This window comes from Hemicordylus capensis, chromosome 2 (genome assembly GCF_027244095.1).
Source record: "Hemicordylus capensis ecotype Gifberg chromosome 2, rHemCap1.1.pri, whole genome shotgun sequence".
In the NCBI taxonomy this organism is placed as follows: Eukaryota; Metazoa; Chordata; class Lepidosauria; order Squamata; family Cordylidae; genus Hemicordylus; species Hemicordylus capensis.
Genome location: NC_069658.1, coordinates 195,599,108 through 195,625,007, shown reverse-complemented (window position 1 = coordinate 195,625,007; position 25,900 = coordinate 195,599,108). Strand labels below are relative to the sequence as shown.

General features: G+C 48.8%; 1 protein-coding gene across 8 annotated transcripts in view; it reads right to left on the bottom strand.

Annotated features, from left to right (window-relative positions):
* LRP1 (LDL receptor related protein 1) overlaps positions 1-25,900 on the bottom strand; it is a 452,537-nt gene that overhangs the window by 15,951 nt on the left and 410,686 nt on the right. For all 8 annotated transcript variants that reach the window (XM_053288908.1, XM_053288910.1, XM_053288909.1 and 5 more), the window contains 14 exons: positions 25,276-25,382; positions 22,712-22,844; positions 22,206-22,325; positions 20,880-21,002; positions 12,986-13,114; positions 12,607-12,741; positions 8,694-8,813; positions 6,552-6,820; positions 6,243-6,421; positions 6,046-6,152; positions 5,010-5,126; positions 4,085-4,261; positions 2,263-2,403; positions 121-294 (listed from right to left, as the gene is read on the bottom strand). In XM_053288908.1, the coding sequence (XP_053144883.1) occupies positions 121-294; positions 2,263-2,403; positions 4,085-4,261; positions 5,010-5,126; positions 6,046-6,152; positions 6,243-6,421; positions 6,552-6,820; positions 8,694-8,813; positions 12,607-12,741; positions 12,986-13,114; positions 20,880-21,002; positions 22,206-22,325; positions 22,712-22,844; positions 25,276-25,382 (2,031 nt within the window). The remainder of the gene's footprint in view (positions 1-120; positions 295-2,262; positions 2,404-4,084; positions 4,262-5,009; positions 5,127-6,045; positions 6,153-6,242; positions 6,422-6,551; positions 6,821-8,693; positions 8,814-12,606; positions 12,742-12,985; positions 13,115-20,879; positions 21,003-22,205; positions 22,326-22,711; positions 22,845-25,275; positions 25,383-25,900) is intronic.

Below are 25,900 nucleotides of genomic sequence, written 5' to 3'. Positions count from 1 at the left end.
GTCCACCCTTTGGATCTGAGACTTCGGTTTCTGTAGTGATAGATCTCCCTGGCACACACACCCTCCACCTCCCACACCCAATCGACCAGGTCATCCAAATCTCTCCTCCAAACGACTCACCAGACAAGGAAGCAGCACAGGTGCCCCCATTCAGGCAGTGTCCAGAGCACTGGTCCATCTGGCACCTGTCCCCAGAGTAGCGTGGCTGGCATCGGCACTTGGGCTGCTTGCGGGCATTTAGGAAGCAGCTGCCACCATTGAGGCAAACCAGGTTACAGGTATCAGTGGCTGGCACTAAAAAAAGCCCACAAATACACACGAGGAAGTGAGATGCTTGTTCTGCTGGTACAATTTCACAATCTTACATGGCATGGCATGATTTCACAGCACTGGACCTGGGAACCAGGGCTGGTGAAGTTTGATCAGTTTCCCTGAACTGAAAGTTGGGGATGTTGTTCATTAGAGCTGGTGACTCTATGGGCCTATCCACATGATAATTTATTCCAACTTCAGCACAAATTTCCATCGGAGACACAGTGACGACACGTGTCCAGATGACGTTAAGGGACGGATAACAAATTTACACCGCCACCTGCTGGCCAACAGCTGACAATCCATGTAAACACCAAATGTTTTGCAAGTCTCCTTTTAATTTAAAAGACTCCGACCCAATTTCTGCACTGCTGCTCTGTTCTCCACTCCCTGTCTTTTCAAAAGACAGGAGGTGAACTGAACCACCAGGAGAAAGGGCAGGAGTGGCGGCAGCAGGAGCTGCCGCCAAGTGAAAATCATGGGACGGGAGGCTTTTGGGGTGTGTGTGTGTGTGTGTGTGTGTGTGTGTGTGTGTGTGTGTGTGAGAGAGAGAGAGAGAGAGAGAGAGAGAGAGAGAGAGAGCGTGCACACACGCACACAAAAAGTGAGTGGGGGGACTGTTTAGGCCAAGGCTGCTACAGGTGTTGAACTGAGCACTTCCAGCTCCCAGCTGACTGAAAGGGGTGTGCAAGGCAACGAAAGAGGCTGCCAGCAAGCAGCTTCCTCTCCTCACCTCAGGCCCCCTTTAAAGCCTGCAGGGATCAGATCATGGCAGGGAAAGGGGACTGCTCGCAGCCCCTGCTCCTCTTAATCCCACAGGGGAGTGGGGCTGGTTTGGGAGGCCAGGGCGGTATTTGGTGCCCAAACGCCTCGGACCATTCCTGTTGGTTGTTTCATAGAATACTTATATGTTTTTCAGTGTCTAAGGTGCGTTGAGTGAGCCCCTAATCTGGTGGGTTGTAACATTAAATAAATAATAGTTAAAAAAAAACACACAAAAAAACCCCCAACAATCTAACACCACTTATTCCCCAAGTAGACAAAAGGATGCGAATGAGAACTGGAACAGGAAAGAGACCCATTACTGCTCTGGGAAAAAGAACTAGTTCCCCACTGGAACCATCATCTGGCTGTGCTGCTTACTGCTCCCTAAGAAGCACAAACACCAGACAGAAAAAAACTAAGCAAAAGAGGGAGTTGCAGCTCTTGAGTTACTGCCACTTTCCAGAGACAACATGGCAGAACATGCATTGGTTAAGACCTTATTGAAGACATTTCCTTTCCGCCAGGTGTTTGCCCTTTAAAATCTTTAAAGAATTTTTAAAAATCTCAGATGCTGTTCTTGCTTTGTACACTGCCCTGAGTCTGTGGATTGGGTGGCATTTATTAAATCTTTTATTAAATTAAATTAATTGAGACACACCACTGCTGGCTCACATATTCAGTGAGCTGCCAATGCTGGGAATTGGGGATAATCAGACCAAAGAACTAAGTGTAAGTCTTGCATTCTCACAATCACAAGGATCCCGGCTAAAAAGTTCAATGGGATCAACAAGCTCCACAAAGCTGACTGTGAGAATGCAGAATTTCAGGGCAATCCTGGTTAAGCCACTCTAGGTAACTTAGCATTTAACCAGGACAGATAACCTGGAATCCCAGTTATCTGTCCTGGTTAAATGCTTGTTAACCAGTGAGATTTGATCAGAATTTCCCTGAAATCCTGGGTTCTCACAATCAGCACAGCAGGGCCTGCTGATCCCGATTGACATTTTAACCAGGGTCCTTGTGATTGTGAGAATGCAGGCTAAATTTCACTTCCTGGGCCAGCCAGAGATTAAAACCAGCAGGTGAATCTTAGGGCAGAGCACTATTGCTGGGGAAAGCAAGAAGTGCAGCCTTTGAGCTGGCGAGGCTTCACTCTGTGCGTGGCAGAGGGGTTAATGCACGTACCAACAGGAGAAACAGTAGGTGAGGGGATGAGCACACATGTGCCGTTGTCCAGCCGCCTGCCATTCGGGCAAGTGCACATAGGACCACTGGGGCTCAGGAGGCAGAGCCATTCACACTTTTTCCTGTCACATGGGTTGGTCACTGCAGAGAAAAGACAATGAGTGAGAGCTCAGGAGAGGCCTGCGAAGGCTCACTCTCTCCCGCTGCATGGCAGACCCTCTGGCCCCCAAACAGGGTCCAAACAAAGCCCTAGGGAGGCAGGCTTGCATTCCCAGGGGCCCTGCAATTTCTGTTGTCCACCTGGTTTCTGGAATGGTTCCTCCCTGAATCCAGCATACACGTTACTGGCTCTGAGTCTAGTCTGACCTCACCGTCTCCACTAGCTAGTCGTCATGCCACTCTATTCTCAGAAAAATGTCTTAATGACTACCAACACATCCAGTCCCCAGAGCAGGGCCAGATCTACCTAATGTTGTGCTTGAATTAATTTATTAACCTGGATCCAGTTCAGGTGAAATCATATTGTTGGGCACAAAACTAAGTAGAAATGAATGCTGATGGGAGAAACCCAATGGCTTATCTAGACCACATCTCTGCATGCGGCTGGACGCCTGAAACTTCCTGCCAGGTGCCTCCCCAAGCTTTTCTGAAAAGCCTTCAAACTATCTGCCCAGGCAGCTTATTCAATGGCAGAACTCATTCTATAGTTAGGACATTATTTCCCCCAAATGTCACCCAGATCTAACATGACGTCTTGTCGTATTCTCTGCCAGTCCACAGGTTAAAAACATTCAACATATCAGACATCGCACCAACTCATGGTATGAGCTGCCCATAGTTCAACCATAGTTGGAGTTTTCAAATATATATGCATACCATGGTTTAGGGCTTTTGTCTTTCAGCACTTCTAGGAACACAGGAAGCTGCTGTCTACACCAGGGCTGTTCAACTCCGGACCCCCTGCAGATGTTGGCCTACAACTCTCACAATCCCTGGCTATTGGTCACTTTGGCTGGGGATTATGGGAGTTGTAGTCCAAAAACAGCTGTGGGGCCTAAATTGAGCAGACCTGGTCTACAGAGACTGGCAGTGGCTTCTCCAAGGTTGCAGGCAGGAATCTCTCTCAGCCCTATCTTGGAGATGCCAGGGAGGGAACTTGGAACCTAGATGCTCTTTCCAGAGCAGCTCCATCCCCTGAGGGGAATATCTTATAGTGCTTACACATCAGGTCTCCCATTCATTTGCAACCAGGATGGATTCTGCTTAGCTGAGGGGGCAAGTTATGCTTGCTACCACAAGACCAGCTCTCCGCTCTATTTCTATGGTGCAGCTGCTTCCTAAAGCAGAGTAACCACTGTTAACTATTGTTTGTCAATTCAGACATTGCACCAAATCCTAGCAAACCCACTTCAAACTAAGCTTTCTGGCCATGGTTTTGTCAATTTAGACACCACACCAAATTATACTTCAGCTTCCTTAACTATGGTTTGGCAAGATATCTGTATTGAGTCATTGTATTCTGCCCATTTCTTTCATATGACATATCTTTGAAAACCTTCACCATCTCCTCTTATTCCTTTCCATTTTTGTCAGCATCCTCCTTAAACCCAACCCAGAACTCCAAATTACTTCTTACTTGTGCTTAGTAATCCAGATATACAGGGTCCAGTTCTCTGTAGCTATCTCTAGGTTCTGACCCATGAATGCACTGCCTCCCTACATCTCTTTCACTCCAGACCGTCATAGCATTTGCACAGGGTCAAAGTGCCCCCTTTATCCCGTTTTGCTAACAAGGCCTGGTGTTCCAAGATGTGGTACTAACCATCTGGCTGTTTGTACTGGTGATAGAGTACCACATCAGTGGCATGGTTGAGTCCTGCTGTCAGGTTGCTGACGGTATCGTGGCCAAACTTGTGGACCTTAAAGATGCGGTTGTTGATGTAGGTGACGCCGTAGATGTAATCTTCAAAAATGTCGATGCTGAAAGGATGGCTGAGCCCTGGGACAAAAGGGAATGGAAGAAGTTTTAGAAAGCAGCCATGCTGCTCTGCTAATGGCCACATGGTTTGGGATACATGGAAGGAGCTTGAATTCAGTCAGGCCCCGTGTTCCCTCTAGCAGGGACTCCCAGATGTTATTGACTAAAACTCCCAGAATCCCCAGCTGCAATGGCTTTTGCAGGAATCCTTGTTAGAGGCAACACTGGTCAGGTCTCCTGCTATCAGTCTTGGGGGTGGGGGAATAACAGAAAGGTTTCCACTGTCTGGCACTGTGGAGAGGAGAGTGATTTGGAGTCCTGTGGGAATGGCAGACATAAATATTCCATGTTCTCTGGGGGAAAAAAGAGACCATTCTATGATGATGGCTTCTTAGGCTGCATCCAGACAGCAGCATTCTGCCTGCCACCCCACAGCTGTAACACTGCATAATCTTTCTCTAGGGGGGAAAAATGCCATAGAGAGCACTGCAGAGTGGGGTTCAGTGCTACAGCCCCTGATTTGGGTCAGGCCACTCATGCCGATCCAGCTTACCTGCTTGGACTAGCAGTGATTGTCATTACTGCCCCTTTGTCAACAGCAAGAAGAGAGTTGGGATCATGGGAGAAGAAGTGGTAGATTGCAATATTTATTCTGGTTGATGGCCGAAATAAAGATTCATTCACTGGAGAAGATGACGAAGACCTTCTAAGGAGTTCACATATATGGACTACCACAATTCCTCTGTTCTCCCCTCAAAAATATTGTTACCTTTTTTGCTGTCAATGGCCACCACTGGGTCGGTCCCGTTGAGCCGGATGCTACCAATGACTGAGAGCTTGGCATCAGCCCAGTACAGGCGTTCGTTATGGTAATCAACAGCCAGACCTGCAGGGGAAAAACACAGCCACCAATGCATAGGTTTCAAGAACGCAACAATGTAGAAGTTCTACAAATCACACACACTCTCACCTTCCACATCTTGGAGGATTAGAAATTTCACACACGAACGGTGTGAAATTTCACACAACACGCTCTGAGGAAGAGTGGTATCAGATCTGCCACTTAACTAATATTTCAGTGATCATGAGAACCAGCCCTATGAAAAATCTTATTAATGACACCCATACACAGGACCATAACTTGGTGGTAGAATGCAGAAGGTCCCAGGCATCTCCAGTCAAAAGGATCTTGGGCAGCAGGATTGGGAAAGGCCTTCCTATGCCTAAGACACTGGAAAACTGCTGCTAATTACAGCAGACAATATGGGCTAAACAGACCAATGCTTAAGCTCAGTATAAGGAAACTTGTATTTCCTTGCAAACTAGCGCTAAATTTATTCCCCGGGCTAGCCCCCTCCAAATTCCTCCTGTGGCCCATTCCAACAGGAAGACCTCATTTAAAGGAAGGGGATGTGACTGAGTTACTGGGCTGCATCAGAGGACAATAGGTGCTAATGGAATGGAGATTAGGACAGTGTCTTTTTAGGGAGTGGACAATGGCTGCTGGTTCAGGGAGGAGTAGGGCAGCCCCCCTTGCATTGCCTGGGCGCTGACAGGGCAGTGTCAGCCGCTAGGGAATGCAAAGATCTGGCTTATTTTAAAAACTGAACTTTTAAGCTGGCCTGAGATCTAAACCTACAATTTTAGCTAACTGCACGTTAGTCTCAATCAGGAGTAGGCAACTTTGGCTCTCCTGCTTTTGCTGAACTACAACTCCCATCACTCCCAGCCACAGTGACCTGGTCTAAACTGAGCTTGAACAAACCATCCGCCAGCGCCCCAAAAGCACACATGCCCCAACTCACTTGTTGGCCACTGTATATTGTCCTGTACAAGTGTCTCCCTCTGGGTCCCATCCATTGCAGCGGTCTCAATCTTAGGGTGGTTCCCCCAGTCTGACCAGTACATGGTGCTATATAAAGAGAAAGACGTTCTATGACAGATCTGAACAACAGAGAAAGTCAGAGAGATGCTGGGTAAATGGGGGCAGGGCCTGCCTTACCCTCGGAGTGGGTCCACAACAATGGCATGGGGCTCGTCGATCATACCCGAGATCAGCGTCTTGCGGTTCTCGCCTTTCAGTTGGGCCACTTCAATGACATCACGTCCCGAGTCTGTCCAGTAGATATTCCCAGCCACCCAGTCGATGGCAATGCCTCGTGGCATCTTCAGCCCTGAAATCTGTGAGGGGGAAAAGGAAGTGAGAGGAGCACCCCAACGTCAGCCAACGCTTCCTTCCAGACACAGGTCTTGGTCCCGGCTCTTTGCCCCCATGTGCCTTCCCAGCCACGCTTGGACTCCTGCGACTCACATTTAGGTGAGTGACGGAGTTGTCGATCTGCCGTCGGTTGCGGTTGGAGGAGCTGGAGCCAGCCAAGGATGGCAATTCACGGCATGAGATACGGCCCGTGTGCCAGTTGGTCCAGTAGATCTTGTTGCCCTTGACATAGACATCCATGGCCGCGATGCGGACACTCTCGTCCCCTTGGAAGGCAGGCTCGTAGGCCGAGTTGGGGTTGAAGGGAAACATGCTGCGGATCTTGTTGTCATCAGCAATGTAAAGTATCTGGTGGTCAGATCCTGGAGAAGAAGCGGGAGAAGCTTTGAACTGATCTCTATAAAGTTTTAAACCCATCATCACAATGAGAGCTGCCCTTGTTGGAGTGATGGTGGACTCCGAGACTCCACAAGGTGGTAGGGATCAGTGTTCCCGCTAAGGCGTGCGTGTGTGCACACACTCACGTTTCTGGATGTCTGCTCAGTTATTTTTAGATCCTGCTCAGGTTGAATCAGGAAGGTCCCACTCTGAATGCACATGCACACACACACTGCCTTGATACTGCTGCCCAGAATAAAACTCATTCCACACACAGATGAAGAAAATTAGAGAACACTGGTAGGGATGTGCACAAAACTGTTTTTGGCCGCTCGGTTCAAATACGAACTAGTCCGGACATATTCGGTTTTTCTCTTCTCAAGACCGGGACCCAGTTCAGTTCCAATTCAAACCAGTTCAGAGCCCTATCAACAAAGGGGACTCTGGTGAGGATTCCCCTTTACTGGTAAATGAGGAGTGGGAGCGGGGCATGGGCTTCTTAAATGGTTAAAATAAAATAATTAAAATCATCTTAATGTACTCACTATTGCCGCCGCCAGTGGAGGCAGCTGTGGTGGCCGCATGGGTGGGGGCAGCATCTCACCCGACCCCCACTGGCCTCCTCTTCCAGTGTCTAGGGCCACCTCCCACCTGGTTTGGGCTTTCTTCAGCCCGTTTCAGGCCTTTGTGCATGAGTGGAGGCCCCACCCCCGCGGTTAACCTCCACACATGCTCACTGGCCATTTGCGTGAACTGTGCCTAAACTGGCCCAATCAGTTCGGTTCTGAACTGAGCTGGACCCAGTTGGGTTCGAGGCCAAGCCACTCAACCTAAACTCTCTTGAATCTGAGTCGTTTGCAGATCCCTACATGGTGGGTTCACAGAGAGATATAAGGAGGTATAATTTTCAGGGAAAGCAGTGCAATAATAAATCACGGGCCAACACAATTATACTATGCCTGTACATAGAACTTTAAATTGAGATGCATCCACGCACACACTAGCACATACTCACACATGAGGGTTGCAACCCAGAGCCTGTGTGTGCATGCATGGGTGTTTCCCCTCCCAGCAAGAGATATGGAGCTCTGTGTGTACATGAGTGCCTCATAGTCATCTCTCTCTCTCTCTCTCTCTCTCTCTCTCTCTCTCTCTCTCTCTCTCTCTCTCTCTCTCTCTCTCTCTCACACACACACACACACACAGACAGATGACAGACAGACATACACCATGGTTGGATAATTCTTAGGGTCCTAGGCCCAAAGAGCATGGTGGAGATGGGGTACACATGAGAATCCTACCCATCCTATGTACACATAAAGTCCTAACTGCTTGCAGGTCAAAGAATCTTACCCATACCTATGTAACTAGATGGGGTGGGGTGGGGGAGAAACTGAGCATCATCCAGCCAAAACTGAAAACAACTCCTTGTGTTTTTAGTGAGAAAATTAAGCAAGTGCTTAATTAACACGCTCCCACTGAAATCAATCAGGGGAACTGCTTCAACAGTAACAAAGGGTTTGGAAGGAGCCTGTCCCATGAAGAGGAAGCAGGTTCCTTCACCCAGCCAGGAACTTGACTAATAACACCATCGGCCTATCCTATCTGAGTGTCATCCCTAATTCTGCCATGATCAACTAGAAAGCTGGGCTGCACTTTCCCCCCCAAACAGTCTAGCAGTTGGCTGGAGACTCCTGCCCCTGTGGGATCACTCTGAAAGCAGGGTGTTATATATCAAGCAATGATTTCCCACACGTCTCTGTTAAATACTACAGGTGCACACTCACTCACTCACTCCTGCACACAAAAGCTGCCCCAATTCCGGGGTAAGGATCCCCTTAGTCTAGTTGGTGGTACCTTCTGCCTTGCACGTCTGATGTGTCTTCATGAAGTTCCTGGCGCAAATGCACATGTATGAGCCTTTTGTGTTGTTGCAGAGCTGAGAGCATGTGCCGAAGTTCAGGCATTCGTTGATGTCTGTGCAGAGCCGAGGGAAGAAAAAGGAACAAGGCTGTGGGTGTTAGGATGCAAATGCCAGAAATCTGAGATTGTGCACAGACTATTAACTTTTCAGAGAACTGGAGGCAGTATTGTAGAATTATGATTGCCCATATAGTACAGAATTATGTTCACAATTATTTTGTTCCATATGCCATAGTCTTTGATCAAATTTCTGTAAACACCCATTCAGGTTTTCATGAGAAGATCCATGAACAGGATACTAGATCATGGCTGGTTCTTCCACATAGATCCTTCCTAGAAAAGCAAGCCCCTTGCCTCTTGGGTCTTCTCCCACTACCTTATTTTGCTTACTTTTTAGTTCGATTGTGAGTCAGCAGGCAATGAGGGCTGTTCTCACGAGCAGTCTAGCCCAGCTAGGTGGCTCGTGTGGAGTGCCGGGATCCGCGTGGGTCCAACACTCCTGCCCAACCTAACCCGGCTCCCAAGCCCGGCTCTTAGTCGAGGTTAAGGGAGAAAGTGCTCTCTTAACCCAGCTGATGGGATCATGTGTCTCCTTGAGCTGCACGGAGCCCAAGAAGGAGACACAGAGACGGGTGCCTAGAGTGCCCATCTGACAGGAGAGCCTGTCAATGCACTGCGCTCATGGTGTGGTGCACTGTAGATATCCGGAGGCCAGGATGTGTCATCTCAGCCTCTGGAGCTCCACTCCGGACAAGCACGAACATGGTGCTGGAAGCTGCTCATCCGCGCTCCCAGCAGCATGTTTGTGCTTGTCTTGGGGGGACGGCGAGTTTGAGCAGCCTTCCCCGCCCCAATATCTGTCTTTTTGAAGCTTTTTTTGGACAGCACTTCGTTCTAGACTCTATATAAAATCCCCCGCCTCCTCATCGGAACAGGTGCTCTGAATCCAAGATGGCTAGGAGTCTTGACAGCAGGCACTTACCTGTTCCAGCCTGTCTTGCCAACTGGGTGTTAATTTACCACTCTGGGGTAGATTGCAAAAATTGACTTGTCCGCAAATAGTCACCGTCATTAGTGATGAATAGCAGGGGTGTATAGTGGGAAGCTTAAAAGGGAAGCTCAAGCCACAGTCACTGCATGCCTGGCAGACTGCCAACGTCCACCAACTTGATGAGGTCCTTCAGTCGTTCTGGCTGGCAGCCTTACCAACTTCCATCAGCCACATGTGGGTCCCTCCCCAGCTATAGGCTCTCCCCGTTCATTTAATGCAGAGGCAGCTCCTTACTTTGCAGGAGTCTCAGAGGACCTGCCTTGAGTTATAAGGTAGGACCTACCCCTAAGGGAACAGTGAATTCCCTAGAACTGAATGCCAGACAACAAGTTAACAGCTGCCATGTGAAGGCCACTCGTTTGGTCAAGGGTTTTGAAGAGCAGCTGCAAAGAGCATGGTAGCTTGCCCTGTGGACGGAGCATTTGCATGCGGGGAGTTTCTACTCCATTGCCAACTACTGCTAGCAACAGTCAGCAGTGCAGCAGCATGGAGGCCCTCTGTGCAATGCATGTGGGAGGCCGCCCCGCACACCGTGGCTGGCATGCTAATGCAGCACACGTGCAGCCAGAGAATGCACACCCACACTGTGCTCCCACTTCAGCAGCACAGCAGTTGTGCTCAGGGGGCGGGGTGATTCCTACTCACCTGCACACACACACACACACACACACTGGAAGTGCTCGGTGTGACCTGCAAATCTGTCCTTGAGGGTTGCACAGCATCCCTCCAGTGGCTGTTGCTCATGTCTACCTTATGTTTCTTTTTAAATTGTGAGCCCTTGGGGGACAGGAGGCTCTCTCTTACTTATATGTATTCATCTTTCTATGTAAACTGCTTTGAGAACTTTGGTTGAAGAGCAGTATATAAATATCCTTAGTAGTAGTACTTCCAGGGGCGAAAATCACCCCCATATGTGCACGGGTGCCCAGGCAGCCGAAATGAGAGCAGAGCCACTGCAGGCAGGCATCCTTTGCTGCATATGTGCAGTGTTAGGATGTCCGCCATTGTCTGCTGCTGGAATAGCTGCCCTGCAGGTGCTACTTCCAGTTGCCTGCATATGCAGAATGGTGGTGAAGGCCAGCAGAGCAGGTTTCTAATGCCGTGGATTAAGCAGGCCACATAGGTAGGGACAGCATGACTGCAATTGCGCAGTGACTTGCACTATCCTGAGGCAACTTTGATGCTGCTGGGCTTGATTTAATTCTGTACCAATGTTACTTACTACTGTTGTTGTTTGATTTATTGCCCGCTTGTGTCTGAAAGTATCTTTGACTGCAGAGCAGGATAGTAAAGTTACTGTGGTAGATAAATAAAGGAATTGCAGAAGCTGGCTCTTCTGTATTGAGGGTCTATGATGATGCCAGACCTAGCTAGCTTCATCTTCATGGCTGCAGCTGTGTACAAGTTCTAGAGCTTGTTTTTAACGTATGAACATAAGACAGTGGCCCCATGTGATTTCTTACACTCCCCCTCACCCCAGCCAATTGTGATGGAGTTAAACCATTCTGGGGATAGTGTTATGGAACACAGAAAAAAATGAAAAGCATATCACCATGTTTTATTTGGCTAGTTTAAGGTTATTGTGGTTAACACTGGTCTGGAATTCATAATAAATCCTTCAACTGTGCCCAAAAATTCAATCTCCTTTTATTGGAAAAATGGAGATTTCCCCCATCTCTCATGGCAAGGGTTTCAACAGAATATGGGACCAGCCTACGACAATAAAACTGACGTACGTGCAATTCCTGAGAGGGTCAATAAAAATAATTTTATAGAACACCGATCTTTATACTGTTTGGGCACAACACATTTTACAGTCCTATAAAATGATATGTATTATTTTCTTTGCTATGATTAAACCACTATGTTTATATTTTTAAAAAGGCTATCTTCTATTGAACTATCTAAGGTGTTACAGAAACAAAAATCTTTCCTAGCCTGCAGTCCTTTAAGCAGGGTGCTAGAGATGGGACCCAAGGGCAAACATAGGCTCTACCACTGACCACACACCTGGCAATCATAGTTAGAGTGTAAACATAAAAAAACCCACCAAACTTCCAAGTCACTCTCCCAAAATGAGAGGGGGTTCGGAAGGATCTTCTGGGGTCCAAAAAGAGTGAGTGTCTGGGTTGTTTGCTCTTGACAGCTCCCTTTCCCTCTCAGTGGGCCCCACTTCCAGCTCCTTTGGCCCCATGAAAATGGATCCAGAGGCTTCCCAGCCACTGCAAAGTGGGAAAGGCTGACATCATGCCACCCCAGGGCTGCCTAGGAGTTTTCTTGCTTTGAGGAGACAAGAAACAGGCGCTGATAACCTGATTTAAGAGCAAGACATGCAGAGTGCAGCATCTTTGTAGTACAGCTTTTCATAGATGCTTATGGCTTTGATGTCTTATGTATAAAAGCATTAAAACCATAAGCATCTATGAGTGCTTGTGGTTTTAATGCTTTCGGAGGTTCACCTGAAAAGTGGTATATAGATGCCAACAATAAAATAATAAACACATCATAGAACCCGTGTGTTCTATTGTATACTAGAGCTGCCATTGAATTTCAGTAAAAGCAACATTTCAAGGCAACTTGCGGGATTCCTGCTTCAGAGGAAACATTGCAAGCAATGTTGATGGGAGCAAAAAGCTTTTCAGTAAGACAAGTGAAATTTTCTACACATCTTTACATGGGCCTGCTGGGCTTTGCGGGAGGTGACCCCCCACCCCGGGTGAAAAGCATAAACCTGAGGCGATTTGCCAGTATATTAAAGTGCCTAGCCTTGGCAAGAGCTGTCTTTGGGTCCAGTACCTTGGCATGAAAGCTTATCAGCTGCTCTCTGGAAGCCGGTGCGGCAAGCGCAGTACTCGGACGAAGGGGTGTGGATACATTTGGCTTCAGCGCCGCACATGGTCGTATTGGTGCGACAGCCATACGACTTGGGATCTGTAGGCAGAAAATGGGAAGGGACAATTCTGTGTCAGGCAGCACCTGTCAGAGGGGCAGGTGAACAGCTGGAGGTGGGGTGGGGAGTGTGTGTATGATCCGTCAACCACACACAGCTCCGCGATACTCATCAAGCCTAGTTTATAATGTTCCCCTCCACAGTGCCAATGCCTCCCTCATCCAACAACCAGCAGTCCCTCTGCTATCCCAGGTTTATCGGCCCTTTAGCAACCCGTCCCCTCACCTTGCAAGCAGTTTTCCTCATCAGATCCATCCCCGCAATCGTCAAAGACGTTGCAGCGAAGATTTGCATTGATGCATTTCCCATTCTTGCAGAGAAACTCATTCTTTTCGTGGCTGCAGCTCCTGGGTTCTGTGAGGTTGCAGAGATTACAGTGAGAAAGCACATGGCGCGTGTGGTGAACTCAAAATATACAGCCTATCCCTTTATTCCTCCCTCCTTTCCCAGCTAGTACATTCAAAAGAGCAGAGTACAGAATATCTGTATGACATACTGGCAGGCTCTCTGGATGGCCATCCGCTTTCCACTGAGCATAGGGGTTGAGGTGACCTCAGAGTTTCTCGCCAGGGGAGCTTTCCAGGCTAATGGATAGGGCTTGTTACATTCACCAGCCTCACTCTAGCCTAGCTACCTGCAGTACTCAGTCAGAGTCCTTTTCTCAGTCAGAGCTCCTTCCACTCTGAGCCCTCCTCTCCAGAACTGGCCAGTTCTCCCTTATATAGCCCCTGGCAGCTGGGGCAAGTATCACGGGTTCCCATCACAAGATCCTGCCAGAGTCACTCCTGATCCTGGGAGGCCTCATTGTCTTTTGACAGTGAGACCATAACTCCCTGCTTGGGCCAGTGACAATGCCTCCATGTGGCTGTTTTGATGTTTATTTCCTCCACCACCCGACTGGGACATCCCTGCCAGACTTGGGTGGGGGAAGCCCTGCCCTGGAGCTCACCGCCTTTCACCACGGCGATTGGCCCTTCCTTGGGGACTCCTTGACAAATACAAATAAATATTCATAGCAGAACAATGAATATGGAAAACCACACATCTCCATCATTTATTTCATTTAGTTGTTTACAATCAGGGTGGAAGGCAGTGAGCTCCCCACCCCAGGAGAATGGCACTGGTCATTAGTATGATTCTGGGTGGATCTAAAAAGGGTTTCTCCTGGGAAAGTCTGTTTGGTGTAGTCTACCAGTTGGTGTATCTTGAAAGCTTGACAGAGCTTGGAGGATACTATGACTCTCACAGTACTGATAAGGCAGCAGGAACCACTTCAGAGGGCGTACATTTATTTATTAAAAGATTTAACATACCACCCAATCCACAGACTCAGGGCAGTGTACAAAACAAGAATAGCCTCCAAGATTTAAAAATAACTAAATAAGGGCAAACACCTGGCGGAAAAGAAAGGTCTTCAATAAGGTTTTAAAGGCTGAAAGGGAGGAGGCAGAATGAATCGGGGGGGGGGGGGGGTTTCCAGAGTGAAGGGGCAGCAACAGAAAAAGCCCTTCCACGGTACCTAGAACTATGGACCTCTTTAAGACCAGGGACCAAAAGAAGGGCAACCTGAGAAGATCTCACAGGACAAGACAGGACTGGCCGGGAGAGGCGGTCCTGAAGGTAAACAGGCAGAGGCGTAACTAGGGAAAACGGTGCCCGGGGCAAGCACTGAAATGGCGCGCCCCCCCCACCGCGCCCCCAACATACTACATTATACTTAGGTTTTTCCTCACAAGCAACAACCCTGTGGAGTTGGCCTGTATCTCAAACAACAGAATTGTGATGCAATGATGATACACACTAGTAGTGTAATTACTACTTATTTTAAAACTAGAATGATGACACTAAAAGAAATAATAAAGTACCATCTTATTCCATATATTATTGTGAGACCAAGGGACTAGCCTGAGAATGGCAGCAAGCATACTACAAGAGTGCACTGAGTAGGTTTCCACAATAGAAAATGTCACAAAGACACATGGATTTGCTGATTGTATGAAATCTATAAAAAGCACAAAAGGAGACTAGACCAATACTCTAACACTAGACCAATACTCTAACACTACAGCATCTGTATATATACAGCATATATATAAATCTATAAAAAGCACAAAAGGAGACTAGACCAATACTCTAACACTACAGCACACTGTAAGCACCTTAAGTGGTGTAGCAGGGAAATACTTGACTAACAAGCAGAAGGTTGCTGGTTCAAGTCCCTGCTGCTACTATATCAGGCAGCAGCGATATAGGAAGATGATGAAAGGCATCCTCTCATACTGTGCAAGAGGAGGCAATGGTAAACCCCTCCTGTATTCTTCCAAAGAAAACCGAGAGGAAACCGAGTCCTGTGACACTTTAAGGCTAACCAATTATGCTGTGTGTTAATTTTCATAAGCTTTTAGCACAGGTCTAACAAACAATCTCAAAGGTAGTCCTGTACTAACATCTACAGAATCTGGTCTGCTTTTTTGTTGTTGTACTACTTTGATCAAGGGTAGAAGTTGGTGGTTTGGTTTTGCTTGGTTTTTGTTTCAGCCTAACTTGGGCAGTACAGCTAATGGTTAGTCACTATGTACATTTTAGCTCCGTGAACAGTTGTGTCTTGTGAGATCTAACCTTATTCTCCCTTTATATTCTGAATTCTACACTTTCAGCTTTATTCTTAATCTCTGTGTGTGAGGGGGGGAAAGGAGTTGCGCGATCTCAGGCTTTCGGTGGTTACTTTCCATTTTTAATCCCACCTTTGTTTCGCTAATTCCTTTCCCTCTATTCATGTGGATTGGATTGGTTTATTTTATTGCCTGAATTGCCTTAGTTGCTTTTATTGCCTCTAAATTGTCGCCTTTACACCTTAATAGCCTCCTTTTGTCTGCTCCTTGCCTGGTTGTTGTCTTGTTGATTCCCTTGCGATTCCTTTTGTACTCCGTTCCCTTGCCTAACTAATGGAGCAGACAGAGAGTTACTAGAGCAGCTATGGAGCTCTCGCAAACAGGAGATATATTGAAAGGATCCCTCTCGGAGGGTCCTTTTTCGGATGCCCCATCTCTTGACCCACGATGTGGGAAGGCTTTGGTCACGGGAGCTACGGCCCCATCGTGCTCGGCAACAACGGGAGCTTTGGCCCCGGTTGCTCCCCAGAAAGGGGTAATGGCGGCAATATCGGAGAGGGCGGTAACGGCCGCTTCGGGAAGCGCGGCGGCTGTGGGGCTGAGGAAGGAGGAATCTTCGGAACACCCGGTTCCCTCAGCTTCTCCTCAGGAGTGTAAAAAGGCGCAGAAAAAGGCAAAGCATTTGAAGGTGAAAGGTGATAAGCCTAAGAAAAAGAAGAAGCATGCTGTCGGCGCTAGCTCCGCTCCTTTGAGCGAGCGGTTACAGCTTAAGGCGGTAAGGGCTCAAACGCCTGACAAACCGCATCGCGCTTTTCCCGCCGGGTCCTCCATTTTAGGAGCGCCAGTAGTGCTGAGGCGACGGAGACTGTCGGGGAATTTCCAAACTGCTGCCTGTGCCCTGACCAGATGAGTCACCAGGATCTGGCTCCCGGTTTCCTGGTCTGACACACAGTCCCGTGTGGAGGACTGCGAGGCCGCCAAGAGCACGCGTCCCTGCGCTCGCTCGCACCTTCCCTCTCTGCTCCAGACCCGGGAGCAACAGCAGGAGGAGAAGCGCCGCCAAGGCTGCCGCCAGCAGGAGAGCGCAAGTTGGCCCCGCGCCCGGGAGCTCTCAGCTGGAAAAGCCGCTCATTCAGAGGCGGGGAGCTGCACCGCGCGCGCACTGACCCAGCCCTGGAGCCGGCCGGGCAATGACTGACACGGCAAGCCGCGCCATTTCTGGTCGAGCGAGTCCTGAGCAGTTCAAAGCCGCCGCCACAGCGGCTTCTTCTCCCGGCAGGAAGGAAGCCGCAGGCCCCTCTCTGCCTGCCCCCAAGAGCCTTTGCTGTGCTGCCGAGTCCCGCAGGAGGAGCAGCCAGGCTGGGGGACTTTTCGGGCAGGAAGGAAGGAAGACCCCACCCGAAGCGTCACCAACGACAACGAGCACCCGGTCCGCTACACCCCTTCTCTCCCACGGACACTCACGGCTTCTGCCTCCTCCGAGTCAGGCACTGCGCTCTCCAACTCGAAACGACCCACGCCTCAGGGATGGGAACCAAAGAAGAGGACTGCTGCAGCCCCACCAGCCAGCCCCAGCAACAACGTTCTCCTCTCCTCCACTCCATGTGGTGTAGGCAACTGAGCTGGGAGGACGTCGGAGACGCACCGCACGCATGCGCAGCAGTGAGCATGAAAGGCGCCCGCCGCCAAGCCAGCAGCCAGGCCAGCAAAATTTAAGCAATGGGGGGGGGGGCCGCTCGTGGGGGAGGGGGCGCCGATGCGCTCCTTTGACTGCTCCTGCGGCTGAGCTGCAGAAATTTGTATTAAAAAATTTAAATCGGCGGGGGTCATGGCAGCGCCCCCCCACGTGACCCGCAACGATGGCGCCCGGGGCACGTGCCCCCCCTGCCCCCCCATCGTTACGCCTCTGTAAACAGGCGCTAAGCCATGAAGGATCTAAAGGTAAGAACCAGCACTTTGAATTGGACCTGGAAACAAACAAGTAACCAGTGCAGCGACCGCAGGAGAGATGTAACACTATCATATCTTCTAGCACCCATAAGCAGGCAGGCCACCGCATTCTGGACCAACTGAAGCTTCCGGGACATCTTCAAAGACAACCCCAGGTAGAGCGCATTACAGTAATCCAAACGAGAGATGACGAGGGCATGAGTTACCATAGCCCAAAATGAAACCTGGCCCAAAGTACCAAGTCCAGGGTTGCCACCATGAGCTCCAGGAGATGTGCTAGGGTGAGTAATGGTACCCTGGGGTCAAAGAAGATCCAGAGAATTATTGCCAGGATCTTCTGGATACACTCCTGGGGGAGAATTAGCCTGTCTAGAGTGGTGTCTATTATTACACCCAGGTGAAGAAGCCTTTCCGAGGGGCAAAGATGTCTTTTGAGGTGGTTGGACTAGGAAACCGTGATTACTCAAGGCTTGCAGAGTCAGGCTCGTGTCTGAGCTTGAGAAAGTCAGGCCTGGCGATCTGAGCAATAGATCATCTAAGCAAGCAAAAATCCTGACTCTCTGGAGCCCGAGGTGAGCTATCAATGGCGCCAGGGTTTTTGTGAAGACACTGGGCGCTGAAGACAAGCTGACTAAGAGAGCCTTATATTGGTAATGTCTGCCCACATATTTGAAGTGGAGCAGTGGCTGTCTGTCTGGGTGGACAGGCACATGTAGATATGCCTCTGTTAGGTCTATGGAGGCTAGATAATCTAGGTGATGGAAGGATTCTGCAATCGACCTCAGGGTTTCAATTTTTAACTTCCTGTGCCCGATTAATTTGCTTAGAAATTTTAGATCTAGGACTGCTCTGAGTGAGCTGTCCTTCTTGGGTATGGTGAACAGAATAAACCCTATTGCCTTGTTGATGAGGAGGTACGGGCTCTACCTCCCCTATTTCCCCTCCAAATATTAAATAACTTTTGCAGAAGGCCTGAATGTTTGATATGCTAATGAGATAGAGGAGTTGGCAAAAACCTGTAAGGAGGGAGGATGGTGTATTCTATTCTGTAGCCATACTGAATGGTCTGAAGGACCCACTGGTCAGTTGCAGAGAGCTCTCAGGGGTGAAAAAACTCAGTTAAGTGGGGCCCCCACCTGACATGGTGGCGAGTCAGGATTGCTATCTGGCTGTTTTGGACTGTTGAATGGAGGGTCTGTTTGATCTAAACTTGTGCCGGGGGTACGTTTTGCCCTGCTGTCTTTGTCCCATATTCAAAAGCAGGCTCTAAAGGGATGAAAGGAGTGAAAAGGCTATTTGTTGTGCCTACAAGCCTCCCTCTGGGTTGTCAGGAGGACCTTTCTCTTATCTTTGCTTTCAACGAGTCTTTTAATGTCTCCTTGCCAAATAACTTGGAGCCTACATATGATACAGAAGCTAGGTTGGTGTGAGAGGAGGCATTGACCTGACAATGTTTGAGCCGTAGGGTGTGTCTAGCCACAACTGTGGAGGCGGTGGACCTGGCTGCAAACATACTGAATCCATGGTAGCGTCAGCCACAAAGGCCTGTGCCGTCCAGATTTTTAGGAGAGCCTGTCTGAGATGTATAGGATCCTGGATAAGATCATTCACCCAAAGCAGAGATGCTCTGGCAATGATAGAGGCTGCTATAGAGGAGTGAATGGCAGGAGAAGAAGCTTCATGGGACTCCTTGAGAGAAGCCTCCATCTTTTTATCAGAGGCATCCCTGAGAGAGCTGTCTCCATCTTTAGGCAGCATGGCGCTGGATAGGAGTGCCACTGCTGGCCCATCTGTGGGAGGAACTTGAAGTTCTCTTGGGGAAATTGTAAAATTTATTAGCCACGATGCTAGGCTTTCTTTAGAGGCAGGTAATGTCCATTCCTGCTTAATCATGTCACTAAAGAATCTGGAAGAAGGGGAAATTCTTTTCCTTGGTCTTATTTTTTGGGGAAACAAGATCCCTTTGGTGTTGGCTTCTTCTTCATGGGGAGGCACCAGCTGCAGTCCCACAGTTTGAATTACCTTATTTAAAGGTGGGGGGGGGGGAGAAGGGTCGTCAGGAATAGACAACTTCTGTGAGGTAGAGAAAGCGTCCATGAGTTGGTTGTCCAACCATTCACCCTCTTCCCTGGGTTCCTGGTTGGGAACCCCGTATCCTCCATCCCCTGGAATCACCGGGTCCCCTGGATTATTGGGTTGAGGGCTCCCAGATGGTGAGGCCAATTGGATAGTACTAGGGGTCTGTGGTGAAAACCCATGAGGATTATGAGGGTCAAAGGATTAGTTCCCAGATAGTTCTGAAGAGTGGGATGGATTTTGCCGATTCTTAGTAGTATTGTGTGCCTCTTTGTGGCACTTCTTCTTCTTCAACTTTTTAGGCTATCTGAAGAAGAAGCAGAGGAAGAAGGAGGATGCCTCCTTTTTCTTTTGCACTTTCCCCCTTTAGAACCCTTGCTTTTCTGCAGGAGGTATGACACTACAGAGGTCCATGGGGGGTGGGGCTTCCCCTGTTAGAGCCACGGTTTTAGGGGGGGGCACTTGGCACTGGCCCCACTGGTTCCATTAGGGGTTCATGCTCAGAGTCCTCTGATTCTTGGTGCCCCACCCATGTGCCTTGTTGCACGGTGGTTGTTTGGTGTGGTTTTGCAGTTTGGCTACTGGGGCCTAGGCCTCCCATCGAGGTGCTGGGCATGTGGCTGCGGCGGGTGAACTGGGGCCAAGTTGGGAGGCCTGAATGACGAGGACTGCAGCAGTGGCACCTGGATGGTGCGGGGCGGCCCGCCAGGCCAGGGTTGTTGGCAGTGGTTCTGACTGTGCAGGGCTTCCTCTCCCTGGGTACTTCCTGAGATTTGGGTGGTTGTTGGGGCTCCCTGGGGAGACAGGGGGATAAAAAAAACTCCTGCTGTGCTGCTGGTGCTGGGGACGTTCATGGGGCTCACAACCACATGGTGGGAGACCCGATGTCCCTTCTCCCAAATCTGGAGTGGTTGAGTCCCAAGCAAGTGATAGTGAGGACCTGTGCACTGCTGGGGTTTTTTTGGCAAAGGGAGAGTAAAGGTTTGCTGTCTCCCCTTAAGAAACAGGACGTTCTTGATACAAGGTCCTCTCTGCATAGTCAAGTGCTGACTCCAGGAAACAGAGAGAAGGAGGAGGAACAGGTTGGTGAAGAGAGGAAAAGAAGAGAAAGAGAGAAAGCTTTTTAGAGGGGAGAAACAGAGCTGTCTCTGGAGCAGGCACAGGACTAGAAGAACTGGGTGGGCTATCCTCTCCAGTGTACTTAAAGACTTCTAACTAATTTGCATAGTCCTGCCCTCTGGAGCAGTGTAGGGGAGGATAACCCATGAGGATGACCCAGCCGTAAGGAATGACTTTGCTCTGTGCTGTCAGTGGATGTGACTGGATCAGAGGCAGAGGGTAAGAATGAAGCGCACTTCCAATTTTAACTTAGAAAACAACACATGCCTCCACTCTCAGTATATGGGAAATACTGCTTTAGCTGTTCTATGGTGCTAGGCTTTCAGGTAGCTCCAGGGGGCAAGGTGGGCAAAGGCACTTACCACAGTGTTGCTCATCAGTGCCGTCACCACAGTTGTCAATACCATCACACTGACGACCAATCCACAGGCACACACGGTCATTCTTGCAGCGGAACGGTCTGTTAGGGGGACACTGGAATTTCACTGCATAGAAAGAAATGCTCAGAGTGAAAAAGGGAACCAGAGAGACACAGGAATACATACAGCCACTGTGCCCTTGGGGATGTGATTGTAGTAAAAAGGTTAAAAAAGAAACCTGTTTTGTTATAAAAATGGAACAGAGATGACAGGCAATAAAGGTTCAAGATGGAAACAGGAAGGAAGAGCACACAAAAGCAAAACACATTTTTAGCATACTGCCTAATCTGGATGATGTTAGAACAGGAGGGTTTTTTCTTAAGGTTGCCAAAGATGGTTCAAAGTCTAAATAATTCTAGAAAGCCTGGTAGCTGCCTTCTGTCCCAGCCAGCAACACTATGGCCTATGGCAAAGCCAGGTCAGGCCAGGCCAAAAAGCTTACCTATGAATCTCTCCTCTCCACTGAGAGAACTAACTGGTTGAGCAAGCTCCCTCTTCTTATGGTGAAACATGAAAGGGGGAAACTGTACAAATGAAATTGGATGATTTCCATGCGTCTGTCACTAGATATTACAGCAGAACTGCTCTATTCATGGGTTAATATGGTTTCCCCTCTCTTGTTTAGAGAGTCAGCCTGGCTTCCGAGAGCTTCTCTGCAAATATGAAATGGCTCAGAATTGTGGAAATGGCTGGAAACACTTTAGCCATTATCAGCCATTACTTCAGTACAGAAAACAAGATCATGAGTTTGGGATAACCAATTTATTTATTTAACATATTTGTATCCTGCCCCAAACTCATGTCTCTAGGTGGTTTGCATCAATTAATCTGATGCTTCAACAGGATGGAGACATTCCGGCACCATCACCTGCACATACAGCTGGCGAGCTAGGACTTCCTTGTCTGTATAACCCTTTCCCTCTGGGTAGAGAAACTGTGCTTTTAAAATAAGGTTTCCATGTTTCATAGAACAAAACAGTGATTCTGTTTAAGTGCACTATGGGCAACCATGCCCATCCTTCACACCCACCGATTTCCCTACCCCTGGGAACAGCCTGCCCTGCCCTCCTCTTGAAGCCACACAAAAGCCTGGAGATTGGGGGGAAGGGGGCATTGAGCCCTGTCTGTATGGCTTGGTGAAGCCCAGCTAGACAGCAGACTACCCTGGATGGCACAGAAGACCATCAAGTGACCACAAGTTTGGGGAGATGGGAGGGAGCAGACGGGTCCAGCGGGAGTGAGAGCTGGCCATGGGGGGGGGATACTCACAGCATTCTTCGGGGTTCTCATCAGAGTTGTCACCACAGTCATCCTCGCCATCACATTTCCAGGCCAGTGGCTTGCACAGGGTGTTGTTGCACTGGAACTCATCCAGGGGGCAGGTCCGCACTACAAGGTGGGGAACAGCATGTCAGCAACAGAATCTGCTGAGCCCAGAGTGTCCGGTTCCCCCTGACAATAAGAGCCCCAACTGAGTGGTGAGTAATAGGAGAAGTCTTAAACCCCAGGCAATGAGGAGTTGCACAACCACTGCCTTGCACACTGCACCTCTTAGATGTCCCCGACTGTCAAAGGCTGTTTACAGATAATAATTCTTGGGGTGGGGGTGGGGGTGAGGACATCTTTGTAATTTGTTGGTTGCAGGGTGCAGAGTCATTTCCTTTCCAGTTTGACGGCTACTGCTGTTGTCCCAGCACGGATGTCTTGCACGAGCACTGGAGTATAATGAGATCGATATAATCTTTCTCAGAGAAGAGGGAGGATGAGGCCATTACCCTTGGTGCCGCAGTCCTCCTCATCGCTGCCATCCATGCAGTCAGCATCAGCGTCACAGCGCCATCGCAGCGGGATGCAGTGACCGTTTTTACACTGGAACTGATCAGGATCACAGCGGGGCTTGCATTCTTTCTGCAGGGAGGAAGGGAAGGGATCTATTACCCAATCCTAAAGAGGCATTCTCCCTTCTCTCTGATACTTACTGAATGGCATTTATGCATCTGAATTCTAAGCCACCTGGGGTGCATTGGCAAAATGAATACTAGACATTCTGCCAATGCACCCCAGGAAGAAATGCTTCTTCTAAGACGGCCCCAGTGGCAATATATATTTGCGTATTGTCTGAAAACAAAGTCGGTTGCCCCCTCATTTAGAACTATGATTTTACTCATATTCAAATTCATAAAGACTGAGTCAATTAATTATTCAAAGGAATCTCAGGAGGAGAGTTGGTCTTGCAGTAGCAAGTATGAATAGTCCCCTTTGCTAAGCAGAGTCTGCCCTGGTTTGCATTTGGATGGGTGACTACATGTGAGCACTGTAAGACCCCCCCCCCTTAGAGGATGAGGCCATAGCTCAGTGGTAGAGCATCTGCTTTGCATGCAGAAGGTCCCAAGTTCAACCCCTGGCAGCATCTCCAGGTAGTGCTGGGAAAGACATCTACCTGAAACCTTGGAGAGCTGCTGCCAGCCAATGTAGACAATTCTGAGCTAGCTGGACCAATGGTTTGACTTAATTTAAGACAGCTTCCTATGTCCCTACGTCTGCGTTTTAACTGGATAACTGCCCAACAAAATAATCCTCTTGTTTACATCACAGAAACTATCCAGACTCCCAACATGGGCAGCTTCTCCCAATGGGTAATAATTCTCTCAGACAGTGGCTCATTCTTTAATTTTAATATGTCTGGTCCCAATTCCATCTCTTTCTATGAGATAAAAATTAGAGATGGGGTCACTTGGAAGTGAAGTCACCGTGTTGTTTCCCCCCACCCCCATTCAGAAATAATTCAGCTCTTTTTCGGAGACAATTTGAGGCTTCAAAGTGTATCCCCTGGCCAAGAAATGGAGAGTTTCAATTTTGCTTTATTAGCAGTCTGCTTTGATCAGCTGTCCATGGGAAAACTGGGGGCAGGGGGCAAATGTTACTCACCACAGGGGACCCTCAGGGTGAGGAGGTCTCCCATGGGGATGGGCTCCCGCTCGCTATGATGTCACCTCCCTCCTATATTTGGTTCATCCCTCCTTTGAGGCAAACATTACTTGGCTGCTGAAGCTTGTTTCCAGGCCTGAGTCCAATGAACTTCAGTGGCATTTCCAAACAAAATATCTGTTGGAAGTGAAGGACTCTGAGCTGTCTCATGTCTCAATGACAGAGGGGGACAGACTAGTGAGTCAGAGGGCTAGAGGGGTCAAGACACTGGTCATTCCTCCTCTCTACTGTTCTGACACTATCCCTTTGGTATGTAGATTGCTACTCTCAGGGACTTCCTTCCTTCCTGCCTCCCATTCTCCCTTCCTTCCTTCCCTTCTTCTCCCTAACACACGCTTGCCTCTCTCTGCACCATGTATGCACAGAGATGCAGACAGCATCTGTCTGCATCCAGCTAGCTAGATTATTTATTTATTTATTGTTAAATTCATATACTGCCTTTCATTAAAACAATCCCAAGGTGGTTTACAGCAAAATTTAAAAACATGATGGTAAAAAAGACACAATTAAAATATTAAGTGAAGAATATTAAACAAATCTGATTAAAAATTTAAAACAAAAGCATAAAAGCAATACAGAGTACAAAGAGCAGCAGCAGAGAATCAAATAAATGCCTGGGCAAAAAGCCAAGATTTTACACTTTTTCTAAAAGCTGTGATGGAGACTGAGGAGTGAATAGCCACCGGGAGAGCATTCCAGAGTCTGGGGGCAGCAACAGAGAAGGCCCTGTCCTGCGTGCACGACAACCCTCCCTCATTGTCGGCACCAGGAGCAGAGCCCCCTCAGATGACCTCGTCAAGTGGGCAGTAACTCTTGGGAGCAGGCGGTCCCTCAGGTATCCCGAGCCCAAACCGTTAGATTAGAGATTCTATCTCTCCACTTTCCTATCTAGAATGGAGTTCTCCAATAAGGACTCCTCATGTTGATTTGAAACTATGAACTTGCTCCAAGTTTCTTTTGGCTCTTAGCAGACACGCATGCCTGGGCAGACTCTGCTGTGTTTTGCCTCTGTGCACTCTGCTGTAACAGAAGGGTATCTGTTACCATAGAGAATTCCCAACAATATCCTGTGGTTTCCCCCATGCTTTTTTCATCATGAGGTTTCTTATAAACTCTCAAGTCAGCCTTGGCCTTTCCCCTTAGCCTCAAAGTATGGTGCAATTTACATGTACGGTAAGACTTCAAGACAACTGGTGGCCAAAAAATTGAAGGAGTAGTAGGTTTCAATCAGTGTAGGTTTTGCACACCTTTCACAGCAGACCTGCAGAGTTCCCTTCCACAAGATCTCCCAACAGGCCATGCTTGGGTTTATCTCCCCTACCCTGCCCCACTTTGCATGCTCGCTTCCTACCTCGTCAGAGCCATCAGCACAGTCGTGGTCCCCATCACACTTCCAGCGACCAGCAATGCAACGCCCATTGGCACAGGAAAATTCACTTTCAGAGCAAGGTCTGGGTTCTTTGAGAAAGAGAGAAAACGCATGGGTGGGTGAACTGGAAGATCTCAGTGAGTGCAGGAAGGAAGGATGTCTACTGCACAATTCAGAGCTTAAATGCTGCTGCCAGTGGCACCACTGGGCAGGGGTAATGTAGTGCCTGGCAGCGCATTTCCTAACAAAGCACTGACAACTTTGTTGACTGCAACACGACAAGGAGGAGAAGCCACAGAGGAGCTGGGGTGTGGGGGCAGAGAAGAGGCGGAACAATAGCGGTTTGCGGCTGTGTGACATCCCGTTCTCTAAAGAGCTTTTGACAGGCTGCGGCAGCTTTCTCAGCCACCCCCTCTCTCATCTGTGAGTCCCAGCAGTGGCAGGTCTGAGTTTATCTGCCTTATGGCTAAAGAGGCATCTCTCTTCCCTGCCCCATACTAGCTTTGTAATGGCAGGCATCCTGGAACTGGATGTTATGCCCAGTAGGAGGCGGCCTTAGAGACAGCCGCCGCCTGTCTACTTTTCCTCTCTCCCTCTCTCTCTCTCT